General features: G+C 61.0%; 2 protein-coding genes across 18 annotated transcripts in view; one reads left to right on the forward strand and one right to left on the reverse strand.

Annotated features, from left to right (window-relative positions):
• Positions 1-426: 426 nt before the first annotated feature.
• Positions 427-4,941, reverse strand: PHGDH (phosphoglycerate dehydrogenase). The gene is made up of 12 exons (XM_086841886.1): positions 4,662-4,941; positions 4,296-4,447; positions 4,069-4,134; positions 3,937-3,991; positions 3,761-3,859; positions 3,525-3,657; positions 3,296-3,444; positions 2,922-3,074; positions 2,673-2,805; positions 2,336-2,463; positions 1,922-2,150; positions 427-726 (listed from the first exon to the last, which is right to left on the reverse strand). The coding sequence occupies exons 1-12, from the start codon at positions 4,797-4,799 to the stop codon at positions 569-571; spliced, it is 1,593 nt and encodes a 530-aa protein (XP_086698012.1). The 5' UTR covers positions 4,800-4,941; the 3' UTR covers positions 427-568.
• A 3,787-nt stretch (positions 4,942-8,728) lies between these two features.
• The window catches only part of PDE4DIP (phosphodiesterase 4D interacting protein), a 36,614-nt gene continuing 29,265 nt past the window's right edge, over positions 8,729-16,077 (forward strand). For 3 of the 17 annotated variants that reach the window (XM_086842279.1, XM_086842280.1, XM_086842281.1), the window contains exons 1-3: positions 14,230-14,462; positions 14,608-14,786; positions 15,596-15,706. In XM_086842279.1, coding sequence (XP_086698405.1) covers positions 14,366-14,462; positions 14,608-14,786; positions 15,596-15,706 — 387 coding nt within the window. In that variant the 5' untranslated portion in view covers positions 14,230-14,365. Of the gene's footprint in view, positions 8,848-9,666; positions 10,056-13,996; positions 14,463-14,607; positions 14,787-15,185; positions 15,707-16,077 lie in introns of those variants that run through there. The other 14 variants (XM_086842286.1, XM_086842288.1, XM_086842290.1 and 11 more) reach the window with 12 other exon arrangements.

A 16,077-nucleotide genomic window follows, 5' to 3' on the forward strand; every position in this document is an offset into this window, starting at 1 on the left:
CACCTCTGACCCCTCCCAATTAACAACCACCGGTCTGGCTCACAGCTGCTTACAGGATTTATTCCATGGCCACCCACCCTGTTAGACATGGGATTATGCCCTGACATTTTCGGGGAGTCAAGTAAGCCCCAACCTCCCAGTCACCAGTTTAGGAGGGGCAAGATGGCATTTTCCCCATGATGTCATTAAATTGAAAGGTCCTCGTGGCAAAACCCCTGGGCAGGAGGGCACTGGTGGTGCAGTGGCTCACGGGAGGGCTCATGCCCTGTGCAGTGCTGCTCTCTGGGCCGTGTCCCAGCACGGGACTGTGGCCAGACAGGACCTCAACAGCCACAGGGACCTTTGCACCCTTCAGCAAACAGCAGCAGGAGGGAGGGGGTTTGGGGTTGAGGACAAAGGACTGCACAGACAAGACAGCACATGCTCTCTCCTTCCAGACCTTTTATTGAATGTGGGGCCACCCCAAACCCAGAGTGGGGGTCAGGGATGGCCATGTGCAATGTTCCCCCAGCTGGGGGAGGGTCCAGATGCTGCGGCCGTGGGGAGAATCCTTGTTGGCAGTCGGGGTCTACAGCAGGTGGAGCTGGAAGATTTCCGTAACACGAGGCTTCAGCTCTCCGAGGTTGGACAGGGGGACTGAGAGCCCCACGACGCTCCACTGCTCCCCTGCCACTGTGCTGGAGCTGTGGTAGGACAGGAGCTGGCCCCCTGCCTTGCTCAGCAGCCCTGGAGAGGAGGACAGGAATTAGGGAGCACCTCCCTGTCCCCCATCCATCCATCCATCCATCCATGCATCCATCCATCATCCATCCATCCATCCATCATCCATCCATCCATCCATCATCATCCATCCATCCATCATCCATCCATCCATCCATCCATCCATCCATCCATCATCCATCATCCATCCATCATCCATCCATCCATCCATCCATCCATCATCCATCCATCCATCCATCCATCATCCATCATCCATCCATCCATCCATCCATCATCCATCATCCATCATCCATCCATCATCCATCATCCATCCATCCATCATCCATCCATCATCCATCATCCATCCATCATCCATCATCCATCCATCATCCATCATCCATCATCCATCCATCCATCCATCCTCCATCCATCCATCATCCATCCATCCATCATCCATCATCCATCCATCCATCCATCCATCCATCCATCCATCCATCATCCATCATCCATCCATCATCCATCCATCCATCCATCCATCCATCCATCCATCCATCCATCCATCATCCATCCATCCATCCATCCATCATCCATCATCCATCCATCCATCCATCCATCCATCCATCATCATCCATCCATCATCCATCCATCCATCCATCATCCATCCATCCATCCATCCATCCATCCATCCATCATCCATCCGTCATCCATCCATCCATCCATCCATCCATCCATCCATCCATCCATCATCCATCCATCATCCATCCATCATCCATCCATCCATCCATCCATCCATCCATCATCCATCATCCATCGTCCATCCATCCATCCATCATCCATCATCCATCCATCCATCCATCATCCATCCATCCATCATCCATCATCCATCATCCATCCATCATCCGTCATCCATCCATCATCCATCCATCATCCATCCATCATCCATCCATCCATCATCCATCCATCCATCCATCCATCCATCCATCATCCATCCATCATCCGTCATCCGTCATCCATCCATCATCCGTCATCCATCATCCATCCATCATCCATCATCTGCTGTAGCAGGGGCTCAGCTCTAGGTTGGATGTGGGGCTGTCCCTGCAGCTCAGGGCTGACACAGGGACTCACCGGTCAGTGTGGTCAGAGCACTGGTACCAGAGGTTTTGGGGACTCACCGGTCAGTGTGGTCAGAGCACTGGTACCAGAGGTTTTGGGGACTCACCGGTCAGTGTGGTCAGAGCACTGGTATCAGAGGCTTTGGCTCTGTAGATGAGGAGAGGGCCGGACAGGGGGGCCGGCTGCGTGAAGGTGGCCCCGTTGATCTGCCGCAGGACCGGGGTGCTGCCCTGCACCGTCCCTGTCACCTGGTGTGGGGTGCCCTGCAGGGACACCTGCAGCACACCGGTGCTGCTGTCGGGCTCAGGGGCCACATCGCTGTGGGTGGTTGTGACCTGCCAGAGAGACACGGCCCCTCAGTGCCCAGGTCCTGTGGCTGGGGCAGGGATGTCCTTGGAAGCACCCCAGGGAACCCCCAGCCTCAATGCTGCAAAGCAGCCCGGGAAGGTGTCCCCAGGCTCTTGCTGCTCGGTGGGGAAGGTGCACCAGGCTGTGGTGCAGAGCACAAATGTCCACATACCTTCAGCCCAGCCTCCTGGGCCAGCAGCGTGGCATTCACTAGGGTCACCTCCTTCTGTGTCCCTCCAGCCAGCATGCCCGCGGCCACAGCAGGTGTCAGGTAGCTCCCAGCCTCCTTCAGGGCTGTCCCTGGGGTGCAGGGAGGAGATGTGCAGCAGCCAGCAGCACAGAGGTCAGGCCCTCAGTGGAGTGGCCAGCCTGGGGCTGGTCCTTCCACCCCACCCAGTCCATCCACCCATCCATTCCTGCACGCTCTAGAGCTCCAATCCCACTGTTAACCACCCTCCTGTCTCTCTGTTCTCCTGCCTGCCCATCGGGGTGCCCACACCCAGGCTCACCTAGGGTGCAGACCTGCACGCCGCCCTGCACTCGCTTGCCCGCCGCGCACAGCACCGTGCCCAGGGCCCTGGCCAGGGTGATCCAGGGCTTGGTCTGGGGTGCAAAAGCCTTGCTGAGAGCCTGCCCGTTAACCTGGGGGAGAGAGCGAGCGGTGAGAGCCCGCCAGGGGTCCCACACGGAGCACGGCACCCACGGGTGACAGCTGGGGCAGCTGAGGCACGGGGCTCAGGTGCTGCAGGGGGACTCACTACGCCGGTCAGCCCCTTCCCCGTGGCCATGTCCACGATCTGCATGGCGATTTCCTTGCCGCAGCGGCTCTGTGCCTCCCGTGTGCTGGCGCCCAGGTGTGGGCAGGAGATGACGTTGGGGTGGTTCACCAGGTCACGGTCCTTTGGGGGCTCCTGCGGACGCAGTTCCATCCTGCCGTCAGCTCCCAGCACCTACCTGCGAGCTCGGAGCGGGGGGCGTTTACCCCACCTCCTCCGCAAGGAGGGAACCTGAGGAGGGCTGCTCCTGCTCCCAGCCCCACAGGCTTTACTAGGCTGCCCTGCCCTGCTTCGGGCAAGATGAAGGTGGTGCTGAGCCAAAGGCAAGCTCGGGGCGTCCCCACAGCCCCTCTCACCTGTGTGAAGACATCGAGGGCGGCCCCACCACACTGCCCCGACTGCAGCGCCCGCAGCAGCGCGCCCTCGTCCACGATGCCACCGCGGGCACAGTTCACCACCTGCACGCCACGGCGACACTTGGCAAAGGTGCTGTCGTTCAGGAGCCCTGCGGAAGGAGGGCTGTGAGCAGAAGGGGGCTGCCCCGGCTCTCCCCAAACCTCGCCGGTGGTCGTGCCCGCTCCATACCCGTGGTGGAGGGCAGCAGCGGCGTGTGCACCGTGATGAAGTCGCAGCGGGGCCAGATCTGCTCCAGCGGCAGCTGCTCCACACCGAAGGTGGCTGAGACATCGGGGGTGATGATGGGATCGTAGCCTATGGTCTGAGGCAGGGCGGGCACTCACTCTCACAGCCTGGCACGGCGCCTCTGGCCGGGTCAGGAAGGTCTGTGCTCCCCATCGCTCCTCCCTGCCCGGTCTCCTCACCTTCATGCCAAAAGCCTGCATGCGAGTGGCCACCTCCCTGCCGATGCGGCCCAGCCCCAGCACGGCCAGCGTCTTCCCGTTCAGCTCCATGCCCATGTACTGGGGAGTGCAGGGACAGTGAGGCAGCGCACCCCACACGGACACCCCCTCCCAGAGGTGCTTCACCTTCCTCCTACCTTCTTACGGTCCCACTTGCCCTCCTTCATGGAGGCGGCTGCCTGCGGGATCTGCCTGCAAAGGAGGCTGTGGTCGGCGCGGGGGAGGGGGCTGCAGGGAGCCCCTCTGTCCGCAGCCTGCCTTGTGCTCACCTGGCCAGGCACAGGATCATCCCACAGGTGAGCTCGGCGGCGCTGAGGCTGTTCCCAGTGGGCGTGCTGGGGATGGAGAGCGGTGTCACCGGTGTGTGTCCCCTCCCCCGGGCTGACGGGGGTCTGTGCGCGCAGGGTGGTGCCAGGGGTGGGGAGGGCACCCTATGGAAGTCTCCCCGGCCTCCCCAGGATGACAGGCACGGATGTCCCCACGCTCCCGCTCTTACTTCATGACCAGGACTCCCTTCCTGGTGGCTGCCTCCACGTCCACATTGTCCACGCCGGTGCCAGCTCTGCCCACCACCTGCAGCCTCTCTGCCGCCTCCAGCACCTCGGCCGTGACTTTGGTGGCCGAGCGGACGATGAGCCCATCGCAGTCCTAAGGGGTGACAGACACGGCGGGTGGCACCAGGGCTGCCTGGCTCACGGGATGGGGACAGCCGCCGCCGGGGATCCGCCGTGCCAAACCGGCCGGGCTCTTGCATCAGACGGGAGGCGGGGACCGGCCGAGGGGCTCCGCTGCCACCGGGGACCGCCGGCCCGCACCCAGCCACCCAGCCACCCAGCCACGCCTGGCTGCAGCCCTGCCTCACCCGGATCTCCCGCAGCAGCTCCTCCTTGCTCAGCCCGGGCTTCTCCTGCACCCGGAGCCCGGCGGCCTGCAGGATCTCCCGGCAGCAGGGGTCCAGGCTTTCGCTGATCAGCACTTTCTGCAGCTTGCCCAGTGCCATGACGGGACGGGACGGGGGTGCCGGCTCTCTCCGCACGCCGCCCAGAGGCTGCTGCTGCCCCTCCGCCGCGCTAAAAGACCTGCGAGCGGGGCACGTTTTTCGGGCTCATTGGGTCCCGTCTCCATAATCCCACCTCCTTCCCTTCCCCTCCCCGCCCCAGCCCGCCCGGTCCCCCCGCATCCCCCCCGCCCCCGGGGGAGGAGGGAGGGAGGGAGGGAGGGAGGGAGGGAGGGAGGGAGGGAGGGAGGGAGGGAGGGAGGGAGGAGGCGGGGGGAGCGGGGCCGGGGCTGGGCCGTGCCCCCCAGCAGAAAAGGAAGGGGGTTCCCCGCCAGGACCCCGTGGGTTGGAGAGACACGAAAAGCGGGGGCAGCGTGTCCCGACCCTGCACGCTGCCGGCCGTGCCTCAGTTTCGCCGTCCCGCGTGTCACGGCTCAGGAAAGCAGGAGGGGGACAGCAGTGGCAGCCACGATGGTGCGGGTGGGTGCCCACAAAGCTGGGGGTGCCCAGCCCATGGCGAACCCAGACGTGCCCTGCCCCAGGAGTGGGGCAGACCCAGACCCCCCAGCTGAGAAGCGGGGCAGTGCCGTGGCCCCTGCCCATCCCCGATTTCGTGCCTGCTGTTGAGCAATCCCCCTGATAAGGGGCCGGGAACACGGGGCCAGCCCTGGCCACTGGCTCCCAATGCCGTGGGGTGCATGGGAGCCACCCAGCAAACGCCCTCCAGGGGCAGAGCCAGGTGGCCGCGTCCTGTGACCTCTCTGTGGGAAGTGCTGGCCCTGGGACACGATGGTGACGGGTCCTTGACACCGGGCATGGCACGGGATGCTGCCAGACCTTCACAGGGCACCTGGACCAGACACAGCCCGGATCCTGCCCAGGGAGAGCAGGCTCTGACCCTTCCTTCTGCCACCTTCCGCACATGGCAGGGTGGGCAGAACCTTCCCAGTGCTGCCAGGTCCTGATGGGATCGGGCCCTTCCCCAGGCTCTGCGTGCCCCGGGCAGCAGGTCTGGACCAAACTGAGACCTGGGCGATGCTGGAGGCTGTTAAAGCAGGCAGAGCCCAGGTGATGGGCTTGTCCCAGCAGACAGGAGGTGGCCAGAATAGAATAGCTGTCCTGGCCGCAGGTGGAGAGAACCCAGCCCCGTGGACACTGGAGCTATGGACAGCCTGGCAGCACTCTGCCACAGCCAGGGAACAACCGTGACGCCAGAGCGGGGAAAGTCCAGGGCGGCCGGCTCGGGGTGAGAGATGCGGTCAAGGGCAGCGGCTGGTGAAATCTGCAGCGCTGCCGGCACGGCCCCTCGGCAGGGAGCTGGGAGCCGGGGACCGCCACACGACCACCCGTGGGCTGGGGACTCCCCGGCCTCTGCTGTGGCCATTAGAACCTCGCTGCAGCTGCCCCGAGGGCACAGCAGCACCCGCCAGCCCGGAGCCCTGCTCCCTTTGCCGGCACCGCCCGGGCCTTCGGGGGTCCCGTCCCACGCCTGTGCCACGTTTGTGCCGAGGACACGCGTGGCCGAGCCATCGCCAGTGGGGACAGCGCGTTTGCCGGCTTTTCCCGGCCAGCTGGTGCCCTCTCCTGGGGACTGTGGCCAGAGGCACCGCCCCACGCCACCCCGGAGCTGCCGGGACACTGGGAGAGCTGGCGGGGTGGCTGTGCCAGCAGGCGTGTCCCCCCACTCCTTGGCCCCAAAGGGAACCAGATGGAGGGGACCCAAGGGCTGGAGGGGACCCAAGGGCTGGGGGGGACCCAAGGGCTGGGGGGGACCCAAGGGCTGGAGGGGACCCAAGGGCTGGGGGGGACCCAAGGGCTGGAGGGGACCCAAGGGCTGGGGGGGACCCAAGGGCTGGAGGGGACCCAAGGGCTGGAGGGGACCCAAGGGCTGGAGGGGACCCAAGGGCTGGGGGGGACCCAAGGGCTGGAGGGGACCCAAGGGCTGGGGGGGACCCAAGGGCTGGAGGGGACCCAAGGGCTGGAGGGGACCCAAGGGCTGGGGGGGACCCAAGGGCTGGAGGGGACCCAAGGGCTGGGGGGGACCCAAGGGCTGGAGGGGACCCAAAGCTGGCAGGAGAGCGGGATGGGTGCAGGGGGACTGGGGCTGTGCTGGCTGATGAGGGATGACAGGGATGAATTGGGGGGATATGCACAGCAGCCCTCTGCTGACCCCGTTTGTATCAGGCGTTGTGTTTGGAGTAAGAAATTCGGCAGAAAATAAACCCCCCTATGTTCCAGTTGGTCTTCACAGATCAATGGGTTGGGGGCAGCTGAGTTGAATTTCTGTGTGTGACCAATTTGGCGCTATAGGTCTGGTCGTGTTCGGTGGGAAATTCCAAGAGCGCTGCTTCACAAATAGCGCAGCTTATTAATTCAACACCATAGGTTTGGTGGCATTCCATAAAAGCCATCATACTCATGATATTCATGAATAGTGCAGTGTTTGGAAGCAGCAGAAATACAGAATTGCTGTTGCTAAACGCACCAGTTGCAATAGAGCTCTAACAATAACAATAACATTGTGTGATGATAATAACAGTTGTATGCAGAAACTTACCACGAAGGTGTCCCCTCTTTGGAGGAGGGAGAGGGGAGTAGCCCATTCTGTCTCCAAGGTATTTTTGGGTCTTCCTCCTAACCAGGTAAAATTGCTTATATCCAGCCCAAACTTCTCCCCCTACTCCTACAGAGCACAGCCTAAGTGGAGAGTATGGATCTATAAATGTGGCACCATGTGCCATTAAAGCTTATTAGCATATACAAGGACTGTGTGTTAATATTTAAATAGCCCTTAATCAGACAAAAGTTACTGGTTTTGGCCACTGTATCCTCCACATTTCTGACTTTGTTCCATTTGTCAGAGCCAAAGCAGAATCACCCCATCACCACAGGAACTCCTTTCTCGCCCCAGCTCCGTGGTTCTCCATCCCCACAGGTAACACAGAGGGTAAGGACAGCGATCCTCAGCCCTCGCCTGGCTCCTGGGTCACCAGGCTCTGCTGGCAGGTGTGTGGCCGTGGGGGACAGCTGGCTGAAGGGCTGTGAGGGTGCAGGACAGAGCAGAATGGGGCCAAGCAACAGGGAAATAGGGGGAGGGTCCCTGCAGAGAGAATGGGGCTGGGGGAGGAGTCAGGGGTAGCGCTGGTTTTGGGGTGTCAAAGGGGACTTGGGTTTATTGGAGCTGGGATGGGGAGTGGCAAAGAGGAGGAAAGGGGTGTGGGAGATCGGGGGTGTTTGGCTGGGATGGTGGGTGTTCAAGGGGGTTTATGGGGATCATAACCCAGTGGAGGACTGGGAAGTCACGGACAATTAGAAAGTGAAGGTGTTGAGGGGCTGGAACAGTACCTGGGAAATCATGGGGCTCTGGGGTGGCGAAGGGAATTGGGGCTGTCACGCTGGGATGGAGGCATCCAAGGATGACTGGGCAGGTAATTGGGGTGTCAGGATGGGTGTTTGGGGGTGCTGTGGGGGATCTTGGCTAGTCGGGTGTGTTTTGGGGAGACCGTGAAGTTGGAAGAAGGATTGAGAGGGGAGAGGAAGGGATCACGGATTGTTTCTGGGGGATTGAAGTGTGAGGGAGGATTTGGGCTCGGTCCAGAGGGACTGGGTGGAGCGGGGAATTGGGGTGGCTGTGTCAGCCGGGACAGCACGGCGGCTGGAGAGATTAAGGGTGGATGGATGGACAGAGGGATCAGGGAGAGGGCAGAGGGAGGGAGCGGGGAAGGAAAGATGCGGGGATCAGAGGGAGGGATGGAGGGAGGGAAGGAAGGAAGGATGCGGGGTCAGAAGGAGGGAGGGAAGGGTGCTGGGAGGCAGGGAAAGATGAAGGATGGAGGCAGGGAGAAGGAGGAGGAGGAGGAGGAGGAGGGGAAGCAGAAGCGGGCGGAGCCGGCCGGTGCCGCAGAGCCGCCTCCCCGGCGCACGCTGGGCCGGCTCGGCAGCGCCTGCGGGGACCGGGCGGCCCGGCCCGGTGTCCCCGGTGGCCGGCCCGGTGCCAGCCGGCCCGGTGCGGCGGAGCCCGGCGGGGCAGGATGCGAGCCCCGAGGCGGAGGTGAGCAGCGTGTCCGTGCGTGCTCGGGGTGTCCGTGTGTCCGGGCACTGCGTGCGCCCACGCTGGGCTGTGCTGATGCCGCGACAGGCTGAGGCCCAGGTACCCCCGGCCTGGGCGCCGCCGGGATGCGGGAGGGATGCGGGAGGGATGCGGGAGGGATGAGATGCGGGAGGGATCAGCGGCTCCCTCGGGGATGAGCGGGGCCGGACGCCCCCTGTCCCAAGCCCCATTCCCTGGGCCGTGGGTGTCCCTTCCTCCCGCTGGGGTCCCGTGGGTTGCGGCTTTTGGTAGAGCCACCTTTGGGCTGGTGGCTCTCTGGGCCCTGCACCAGGCGAGCCCAAGAGAAGTCGGGAGCCGCTGGTGTGCATGAAAGGGACCAAGAGTCCCTTGTCCAGCGCCGGGGGCACGCTGGTGTTCGCTGCCCTGTGCAGGTGTCAGGGCAATGTCCGTGTGCCAGATGAGCGGGCAGGAGCCGTAGGGATGCTGGAGGATCCCGGGCTGGTGCCTGCACCATCACTAAGCTCTCCTCGCTGCTGCGCTGAGCATGTGAGGTGTGCTGGGAGCTGCTGGGCCAAGCACGGCCCCGAAGGAAGGGGTCCAGGCTGCCGCTGTTGGTGCAGGGAGCTTGGCTTGCCCCATCTCCCCAGCCCCGTTTCCATCGTCCCCGCTCTTCCCCTGGCTCTGCCCATCCCCGGTTCCACGCCGAGCCGCTGGCCCCACCGATTGTCCCGGCACCTCCCCAGGGCTGCTGGGCCTCGGGAGCCGTGCCGGTGCCACGCCTGCGGTGCCGCCCAGCCCCGGCTCCCCCCGGGCTGCCGTGCTCAATGAGGACCTTGTTGCCGTGCCCCGGGAGCAGGTCGGTGCCGTGCGCTCCGGGCTGTGCTCGCACACTCGGCCGGGAGCTGTCCCCGCTCCACCTCCTCCGTGGTGGTGGCACTCCGCCCCTGCTGAGACATTTGTGCCAGCGACTCAGCTGGGATGTGCCACGCTCTCCCTGGCCTTGCCTGGCCCTTGCCACAGCCCCTCGGCCAGCCTGGAGCCGCTGGCACGCAGTGGCTGAGCACGGGGCTGGGTCCTGCCGTCCATCCCTCCGTCCATCCCTCCGTCCATCCCTCCGTCCATCCCTCCGTCCATCCCTCCGTCCATCCCTCCGTCCATCCCTCCGTCCATCTGTCTGCCCGCAGGAGGTGATCCAGCAGCAGAAGGAGGTGAGTTGCTGTTGCTGGGTTCTAGTGCCCGGTGCTTTGGGGATGATTTACCCCAGGATGTTTTCCCCATGGGCAGCAGGCACTCTGACACAGCCCCTGTGCCTGGCTGCCAGCCCTTCGTGGTCCCCTCACCCCGGGGTGCCAGTGCTGGCAAGTGGCTGCAGTGGGAGATGCTGTGAGTCACTGAGGGCTCTGAGTCAGGGCCGCGTGGTGCCCCTGGTGCCAGGGCTTGGAGGCACGTGGGGGAGGGTGGGCAGTGCTGCCCGGTGAGTGGGGGGCCCCAGGGCTGAGCCCCCCAGGGCTGAGCCCCCCAGGGCTGAGCCCCCCAGGGCTGAGCCCCCCTCGTTCTGCGCTGCGCCGGCAGCTCCGCTCCGTGCTCCGGGCTGGCATGAAAGGGCTCTTGTCCTCCTGCAGCCCCAGCAGCACTGCAGCGGCCTCCCCTCCACAGCAAACAAATTCCCAGTGTTGGGAGGGGGGAGACCCCTCCCAGCCCAACCAGCCACGGCTGGCAGAGCCCTGGGCTCCTGCTGGCCCAGCGTTCCCATGGCCAGGCATGGGGCTGCCACTCTGGCTGTGTGGGGGGTGCTGCTTGGGCAGCTGGACTTTGGGAAAGCGGGGGCTTTGATCATTCACCCCAGAGCCTGCAGGCAGCCACTGCCCTGGGCTGGCCCTGAGCCAGTATTTTGTTTCCCAGGCATAAGGTTATTTTGGGGTTGTTAATACCATTGCCAGGGTCCTGGTCTGAGGCATTGTAACCAGCACAGGATGGCCTGGTATCAGTCAGCTGGGTGTTCCCCCCAATAGTCTCTGCCCTTTCCTTTGTTTCCTTATCTGTTCTGCTTGTGTCACCAGCAGGGACAGCAAGCCCTTCTCGAGATAGGAATATCTTGTTCCAGTGTCATTGAAAGAGTGGCAGCTAATGTCTAGTGTTCTCTGTGGCTCTTCAAACCCCTTTTGTCACAGATGAAAAAGGGAACAGTGTTCACCGAACCCCCCATTCCCCATAAGTATATATGGTATATATTTAAGGTATATGGTACCATAGGTATATGGGATCAAGCTGATGGAACAACCTCAGTTCTCTTAATAATCCTAAAGTTCCCAGAACTTGCTGCCGCTCCTTTATGTTGATTCTGTCCATGTTCTGTTTTGTTTTCTGGGGTTTGCAAGAGAACAGGAGTGGCTTCTTTAACCCAGTGGGCTCACAGGAACTTCACCTGATGCTGGGATGAGCTCAAGGCTCACATTTTTCCGTGTGGGCAAAACCACCATAGGGTATTCTCCAACCAAATTGATTAGAGGGATGGAGCACCTCTGTGAGGGAAATTGAGAGAATCCTCTCTATGAGACAATTTGGTTTGCTGAGCCTGGAAAAGACAAGGCTTCAGGGGCACCTCATTGTGGCCATCCAGTACCTGAAGGGAGCCCACAAGAATGATGGAGACTTTTACAAGAGCATGTAGTGACAGGATGAGGGGGAATGGCTTCAAACTAACAGGGGGTACCTTTAGATTGGATAGTAGGAAAAAAATTCTTTATTCTGAGGGTGATGAGACCTGGCCCAGGTTGCCCAGAGAAGCTGTGGATGTCCCACTGCCAGAAATGTTCAAGGTCAGGCTTGATGGGGCCCTGAGCAACCTCAACTAGTGGAAGGTGTCCCTGCCCATAACAGGGGGATTGGAACAAAATGATCTTTAAGATTCTGTCCAAACCAGGCCATTCTGGGATTATTTGATGATGATATCATTGATCTACTGATATATTGTAAGCTTTGAGGGTCACGATTGTGGCTAAGACTTTGCCAGAGCAATAGTGGGAGAGTGTTTATGTCCCTGGAGCAGCCTGTTAAAAATATGTTGCATTCCACTCCACCTTAGTGAAGATGAATCAAGCCTTGTTGTGTTCCTGGAGTGGAATCACAAAAAAACATCTATTTTACATCCAGGGTTGCCATAAGTGAGTGCGGCAGTCCCTAAAATTGAGTTACCAGTTCCTTGATATTTGGCACAGCAGTGGTTAAAGGCTCAGTATTGGCATTGGCATCTCTCTCTTTTCTCCAAATCTGATCCCACCCTGTCTGTGTGCCAGTAATCAACAGTTAATTGCCATCTCCGTGCCAGTTTTTAGCCAAACCGGTGAATTACACGGGGTGAAAGTTTGGCGAGTGATCAATCGGTGAATGATACGGGGAGTGGGCTCTGGAGCTGATTTGTCTTTTTTCCCAAAGCAGCTGTAATTTCAGGAGTTCAGTTTCATGCTGCAGCAGAGAATTGCACCGTGGTAGCTTTTGAATGAGGGAGGGTAAGCGCCGTGTGGGGTGAATGCACTGCGGTATCTGGATTTCTTTTAGGGTCAGGGTTGAGCAGGAGGACCAAAGGCTGCTCTGCATCAGCTGCCAGGTTTGGCTGCTCAGAACATTGAAACCCAAAGTGTTTTCATTGTGATCTTTTGCTGCAAAGTGAGGGGAGGACATGTGCTTATCGCCTGGGAGCCATAAATTAGCCTTGGTGGTTTGGCACGTAGCACTTGCTCTTTTCACTCCAGTGAGTTCAACTCTGTCCAGTTTCTCAGCGTCCTGCTGTGTTAATAGTGGAATTTGTGTTCCTTTATCTATTGGAAATGCCATTAATAGCTGAGGAGGCCCACCTGGAATCAGAATGTGTGGGCTGTTACTGATAGGGTTCTACCTGCTGAATTTCAGTCTGGCCTGGCTTATGGCCACAGCACTTTTCAAACTGGATCAGGTCGAATGGGGTTGTATTTCAGCTGTGATTTCCCACTCTTCACCAAGGTTCAGTTGTCTCTTCTGTTTCTATAATGCATCTGGCTTCATGCTCAGGGGGATTTGAAGGAGACAAAGAATCATCTTCCCCCAGTTTTCTGTCATTTGGGTCACCCCATATGTCTCCATCCTGTTCCTCAGGGAATATTAGTTTTCTAATCTGTATGATGTCAGGGGGATTGAGAGCTCACACAAGCATCATCTCTACCTTTTCTTCCAATTTTTATTTTTTTTCTCCTTCTCTTCCTCTAAATGTTTCTGCAGCTGCTTTTCCCTATTTTCAGCTGTGGCCAGATAAATTTTTAAGTTGCTCCTTTTCTGATTTCAAAGCAGTATATTCTACATCTGCCATTTTTTAGGAGAGAGGGTGCTCTGATTTCCTTTTGCACACAGGATCAGCGAGCCCTCAGTATTGCACCAACAATTTCTTTATTGTTGCTTTTCCAACATTTTTGGGCCCATTCTATTCCCTATTAAAATAATAATAATATGCAGAAACTTAGCAAGGTGTTCCTGGTTTGGGACAAGGGAGAGAAGAGTAGCCCATTGACTGTCTCCAAGGTATTTTTGCATATTATGTCACAGGCTAATGTGCTTTTTTGGGTGTTTTGCCTCCAGGGATATAATGAATTAGGATATCATGCCCCTGGCTACTGTTGCTTCCTTAAGTGTTGTGCATCTTGAGTCTGGGGTGTCTCTGGGTGTCCCAGGTACAACAGGTACAGGGTGTTGCAGGTACAACACCTCTGGGTGCTTTGTCTTGGGGTATCACACTGGTTATGGTGTCTGGCAGGGCGCACAGCCACGCCTGACCGGTGCTGGCGTCTCTAAAGTCACCGTGCCTCAGTTTCCCCCCATGACAGTCCCAGGGCCCCTACCATGGCTTGTGCCACAGGAATGTGCTGGCCTTCCTTGGCTTTTGGGGCTCAGCCCTGTGTGTGTGGGCTGGGCACTGTGCCCACACTGGTGCTGGGGTGAGTGCCCACCTCCCTGCTCATGGGACCCCACCAAAAACCTGTTCAGGCTGACATTAGAAAACGAACATCCTGATTCCTTTATAAGGAAAAAAAAAAAAAACCAACGATCCAGGGCTTTTTAAAAATTCGTCAGGGTTTCTCTTTCTCTCTTTCCTTTAAATCATGAAATGACTCACACTCCTGAGCTGAAAATAAACCCGATTACGAGCTGGTGAGGCGTGACAGCGCGGAGGAACAGGGTCCCTCCGAGAGCAGCCGGGGCCAGCGTGGCCCCAGACCCTCCCCTGGGGGCTGTGGGGGTCTGCTGTGGGGGCTCAGGTGGCCCTGACAGGGCTGCTAATGGAGCTAAAGTGCTGCTGAGGGGACACTGCCATCTGCACAGCCCCCAGGGCCTGCCGTCTTTGCACTCAGAGCCGCTGCCCGGCGGCTGTGGACACACACACGTGTGTCCCCACGTGTGCCCGGACACCGGTGGCACCTCCCCGTCACCCTCCCGGTCCCTCCGGCACGGCGGGGGTGGCACTGGTGGGGGGATCCGGCCTGGCCCCCCGATGTTATGGGTGACACGGCCGTGTGCTGCTCTCCGCAGGGACCCCTGCAGCAGCGACACTGTGCCAGCCGTGGTCCCCGGAGCCAGACACATGGAGGGTAAGGCACCCCGAGAGCCCCCCGGGTCCCCCGAGTGCCCCGCATCGCCTCAGGGGTGGCCGCTGGCTTTCTGGGCACCCCCTGGGCTCTGCTCTCCTCGGAGGCTTCGCTCGCCTGACTGCCGCTCGCCCTTGCTCCCTGCCAGCTTCCCAAGAAGGGCTGTGGGGCGAAGGTGACGAGGACCCTGTGCCAGCCCAGCCGAGGGGCTCCAGTGGTCCCCCGGGTGCCCAGCCCCAGCCGGACCCCCTGGTGCAGACGTGTCTCCTCCGGGATCTGGAAATGAGTCCCCTCGCCCACACACAGACCCTGCGCGACTTCGAGCAGGTGAGACGGTGAGGCGCTGGGACCCGGCACGGCACCGCCAGGGCCTTCCCGGGACCCGGCATGGCACCGCCAGGGCCTCCCGGGACCCGGCACGGCACCGCCAGGGCCTTCCCGGGACCCGGCATGGCACCGCCAGGGCCTCCCGGGACCCGGCACGGCACCGCCAGGGCCTTCCCGGGACCCGGCATGGCACCGCCAGGGCCTTCCCGGGACCCCTTACAGCACCGCCAGGGCCTTCCCGGGACCCGGCATGGCACCGCCAGGGCCTTCCCGGGACCCCGCAAGGCACCGCCAGGGCCTTCCCGGGACCCCGCACGGCACCGCCAGGGCCTTCCCGGGACCCGGCATGGCACCGCCAGGGCCTTCCCGGGACCTCGCACGGTCCTCCCGGAACCCCTTACGGCACCGCCGGGCCCTCCCGGCCCTGCTGCAGGATTCATGCCGGGTGTGTCTCGGTCCCAGCGAGGTGTGAGCGCAGGAGGGGTGGCGGAGCAGGCGGTGCTGGCACAGGGAGAGGGGGCCGAGCCCGGCCGGGCGCCGCGCTCCCCTCACCGCCCTCACGGCTGTGGCGCGTGGGGGCCTCGGGGGCTCGGGTTTCACCAACCCGCTGTCCCCGCTCCAGCGATTCCTCAAATAGCTCTGGGAGGCGGAAAAAAAAAAGAGGAAAGGGAGAGCAGCGGGGCCAGCGACGGGAGCTGCGGACGGGCAGGGAGCCTAGGCTGTGTCCCGGCGGCGCCATGTGAGGGGTGCCGGGATGCCCGCCCCATGGAGCGCCGGCCATGGCTAACGGGTACCGCACGCTCTCGCAGCACCTCAATGACCTCAAAAAGGAGAATTTCAGCCTCAAGCTCCGCATCTACTTTCTGGAGGAGCGCGTCCAGCAGAAGGGCGAGGAGAGCCGGGACGATGTCTACCGGCGGGTGAGTGCCTGTAGGGGACGGGGTGAGGGGCTTTCCTCTCTTTTCTGGGAGGGAATGGGTGAGGAGAGTGTAGCCAGCGGGGTGCCAGGGAGGGCTTCGGTCACTGGGGCTGGGGGAGCTGCTGTATGGGAGTTTGCCCCTCGTTTCCTTTGACAGGAGCGGGGAGAGGGTTGGGAAGGGTGTCCCCATCTCGGTGGGGTGCCCAGAGTGGGTGACAGTGCAAGTTTTGGTGGCAGGCAGATGGAGTGGGTACACCCCATCCCGGCGCCGACAGGCTGAAATACCGCCCGTGCCACCCACTGACAGGAGCACCCAGAGCTCTGCCATGGCGTGGGGGACCCCCACGCCACTTGTGCTTCATGCCCGTGGGC

Source organism: Cyanistes caeruleus, chromosome 9 (assembly GCF_971803275.1).
Source record: "Cyanistes caeruleus chromosome 9, bCyaCae1.hap1.1, whole genome shotgun sequence".
NCBI classification, from domain to species: domain Eukaryota; kingdom Metazoa; phylum Chordata; class Aves; order Passeriformes; family Paridae; genus Cyanistes; species Cyanistes caeruleus.

What these genes read in the sequence shown, in the direction of transcription:
- PHGDH (XM_086841886.1), bottom strand. Translation starts at nt 4,799, where the DNA reads ATGGCACTGGGCAAGCTGCAGAAAGTGCTGATCAGCGAAAGCCTGGAC. An exon ending in TGCAGGCTTTTGGCATGAAG is followed by an intron (nt 3,658 to 3,760) that starts GTGAGGAGACCG and finishes GCCCTGCCTCAG; the next exon opens with ACCATAGGCTACGATCCCAT. An exon ending in GCTGCTGCCCTCCACCACGG is followed by an intron (nt 3,445 to 3,524) that starts GTATGGAGCGGG and finishes CTCCTTCCGCAG; the next exon opens with GGCTCCTGAACGACAGCACC.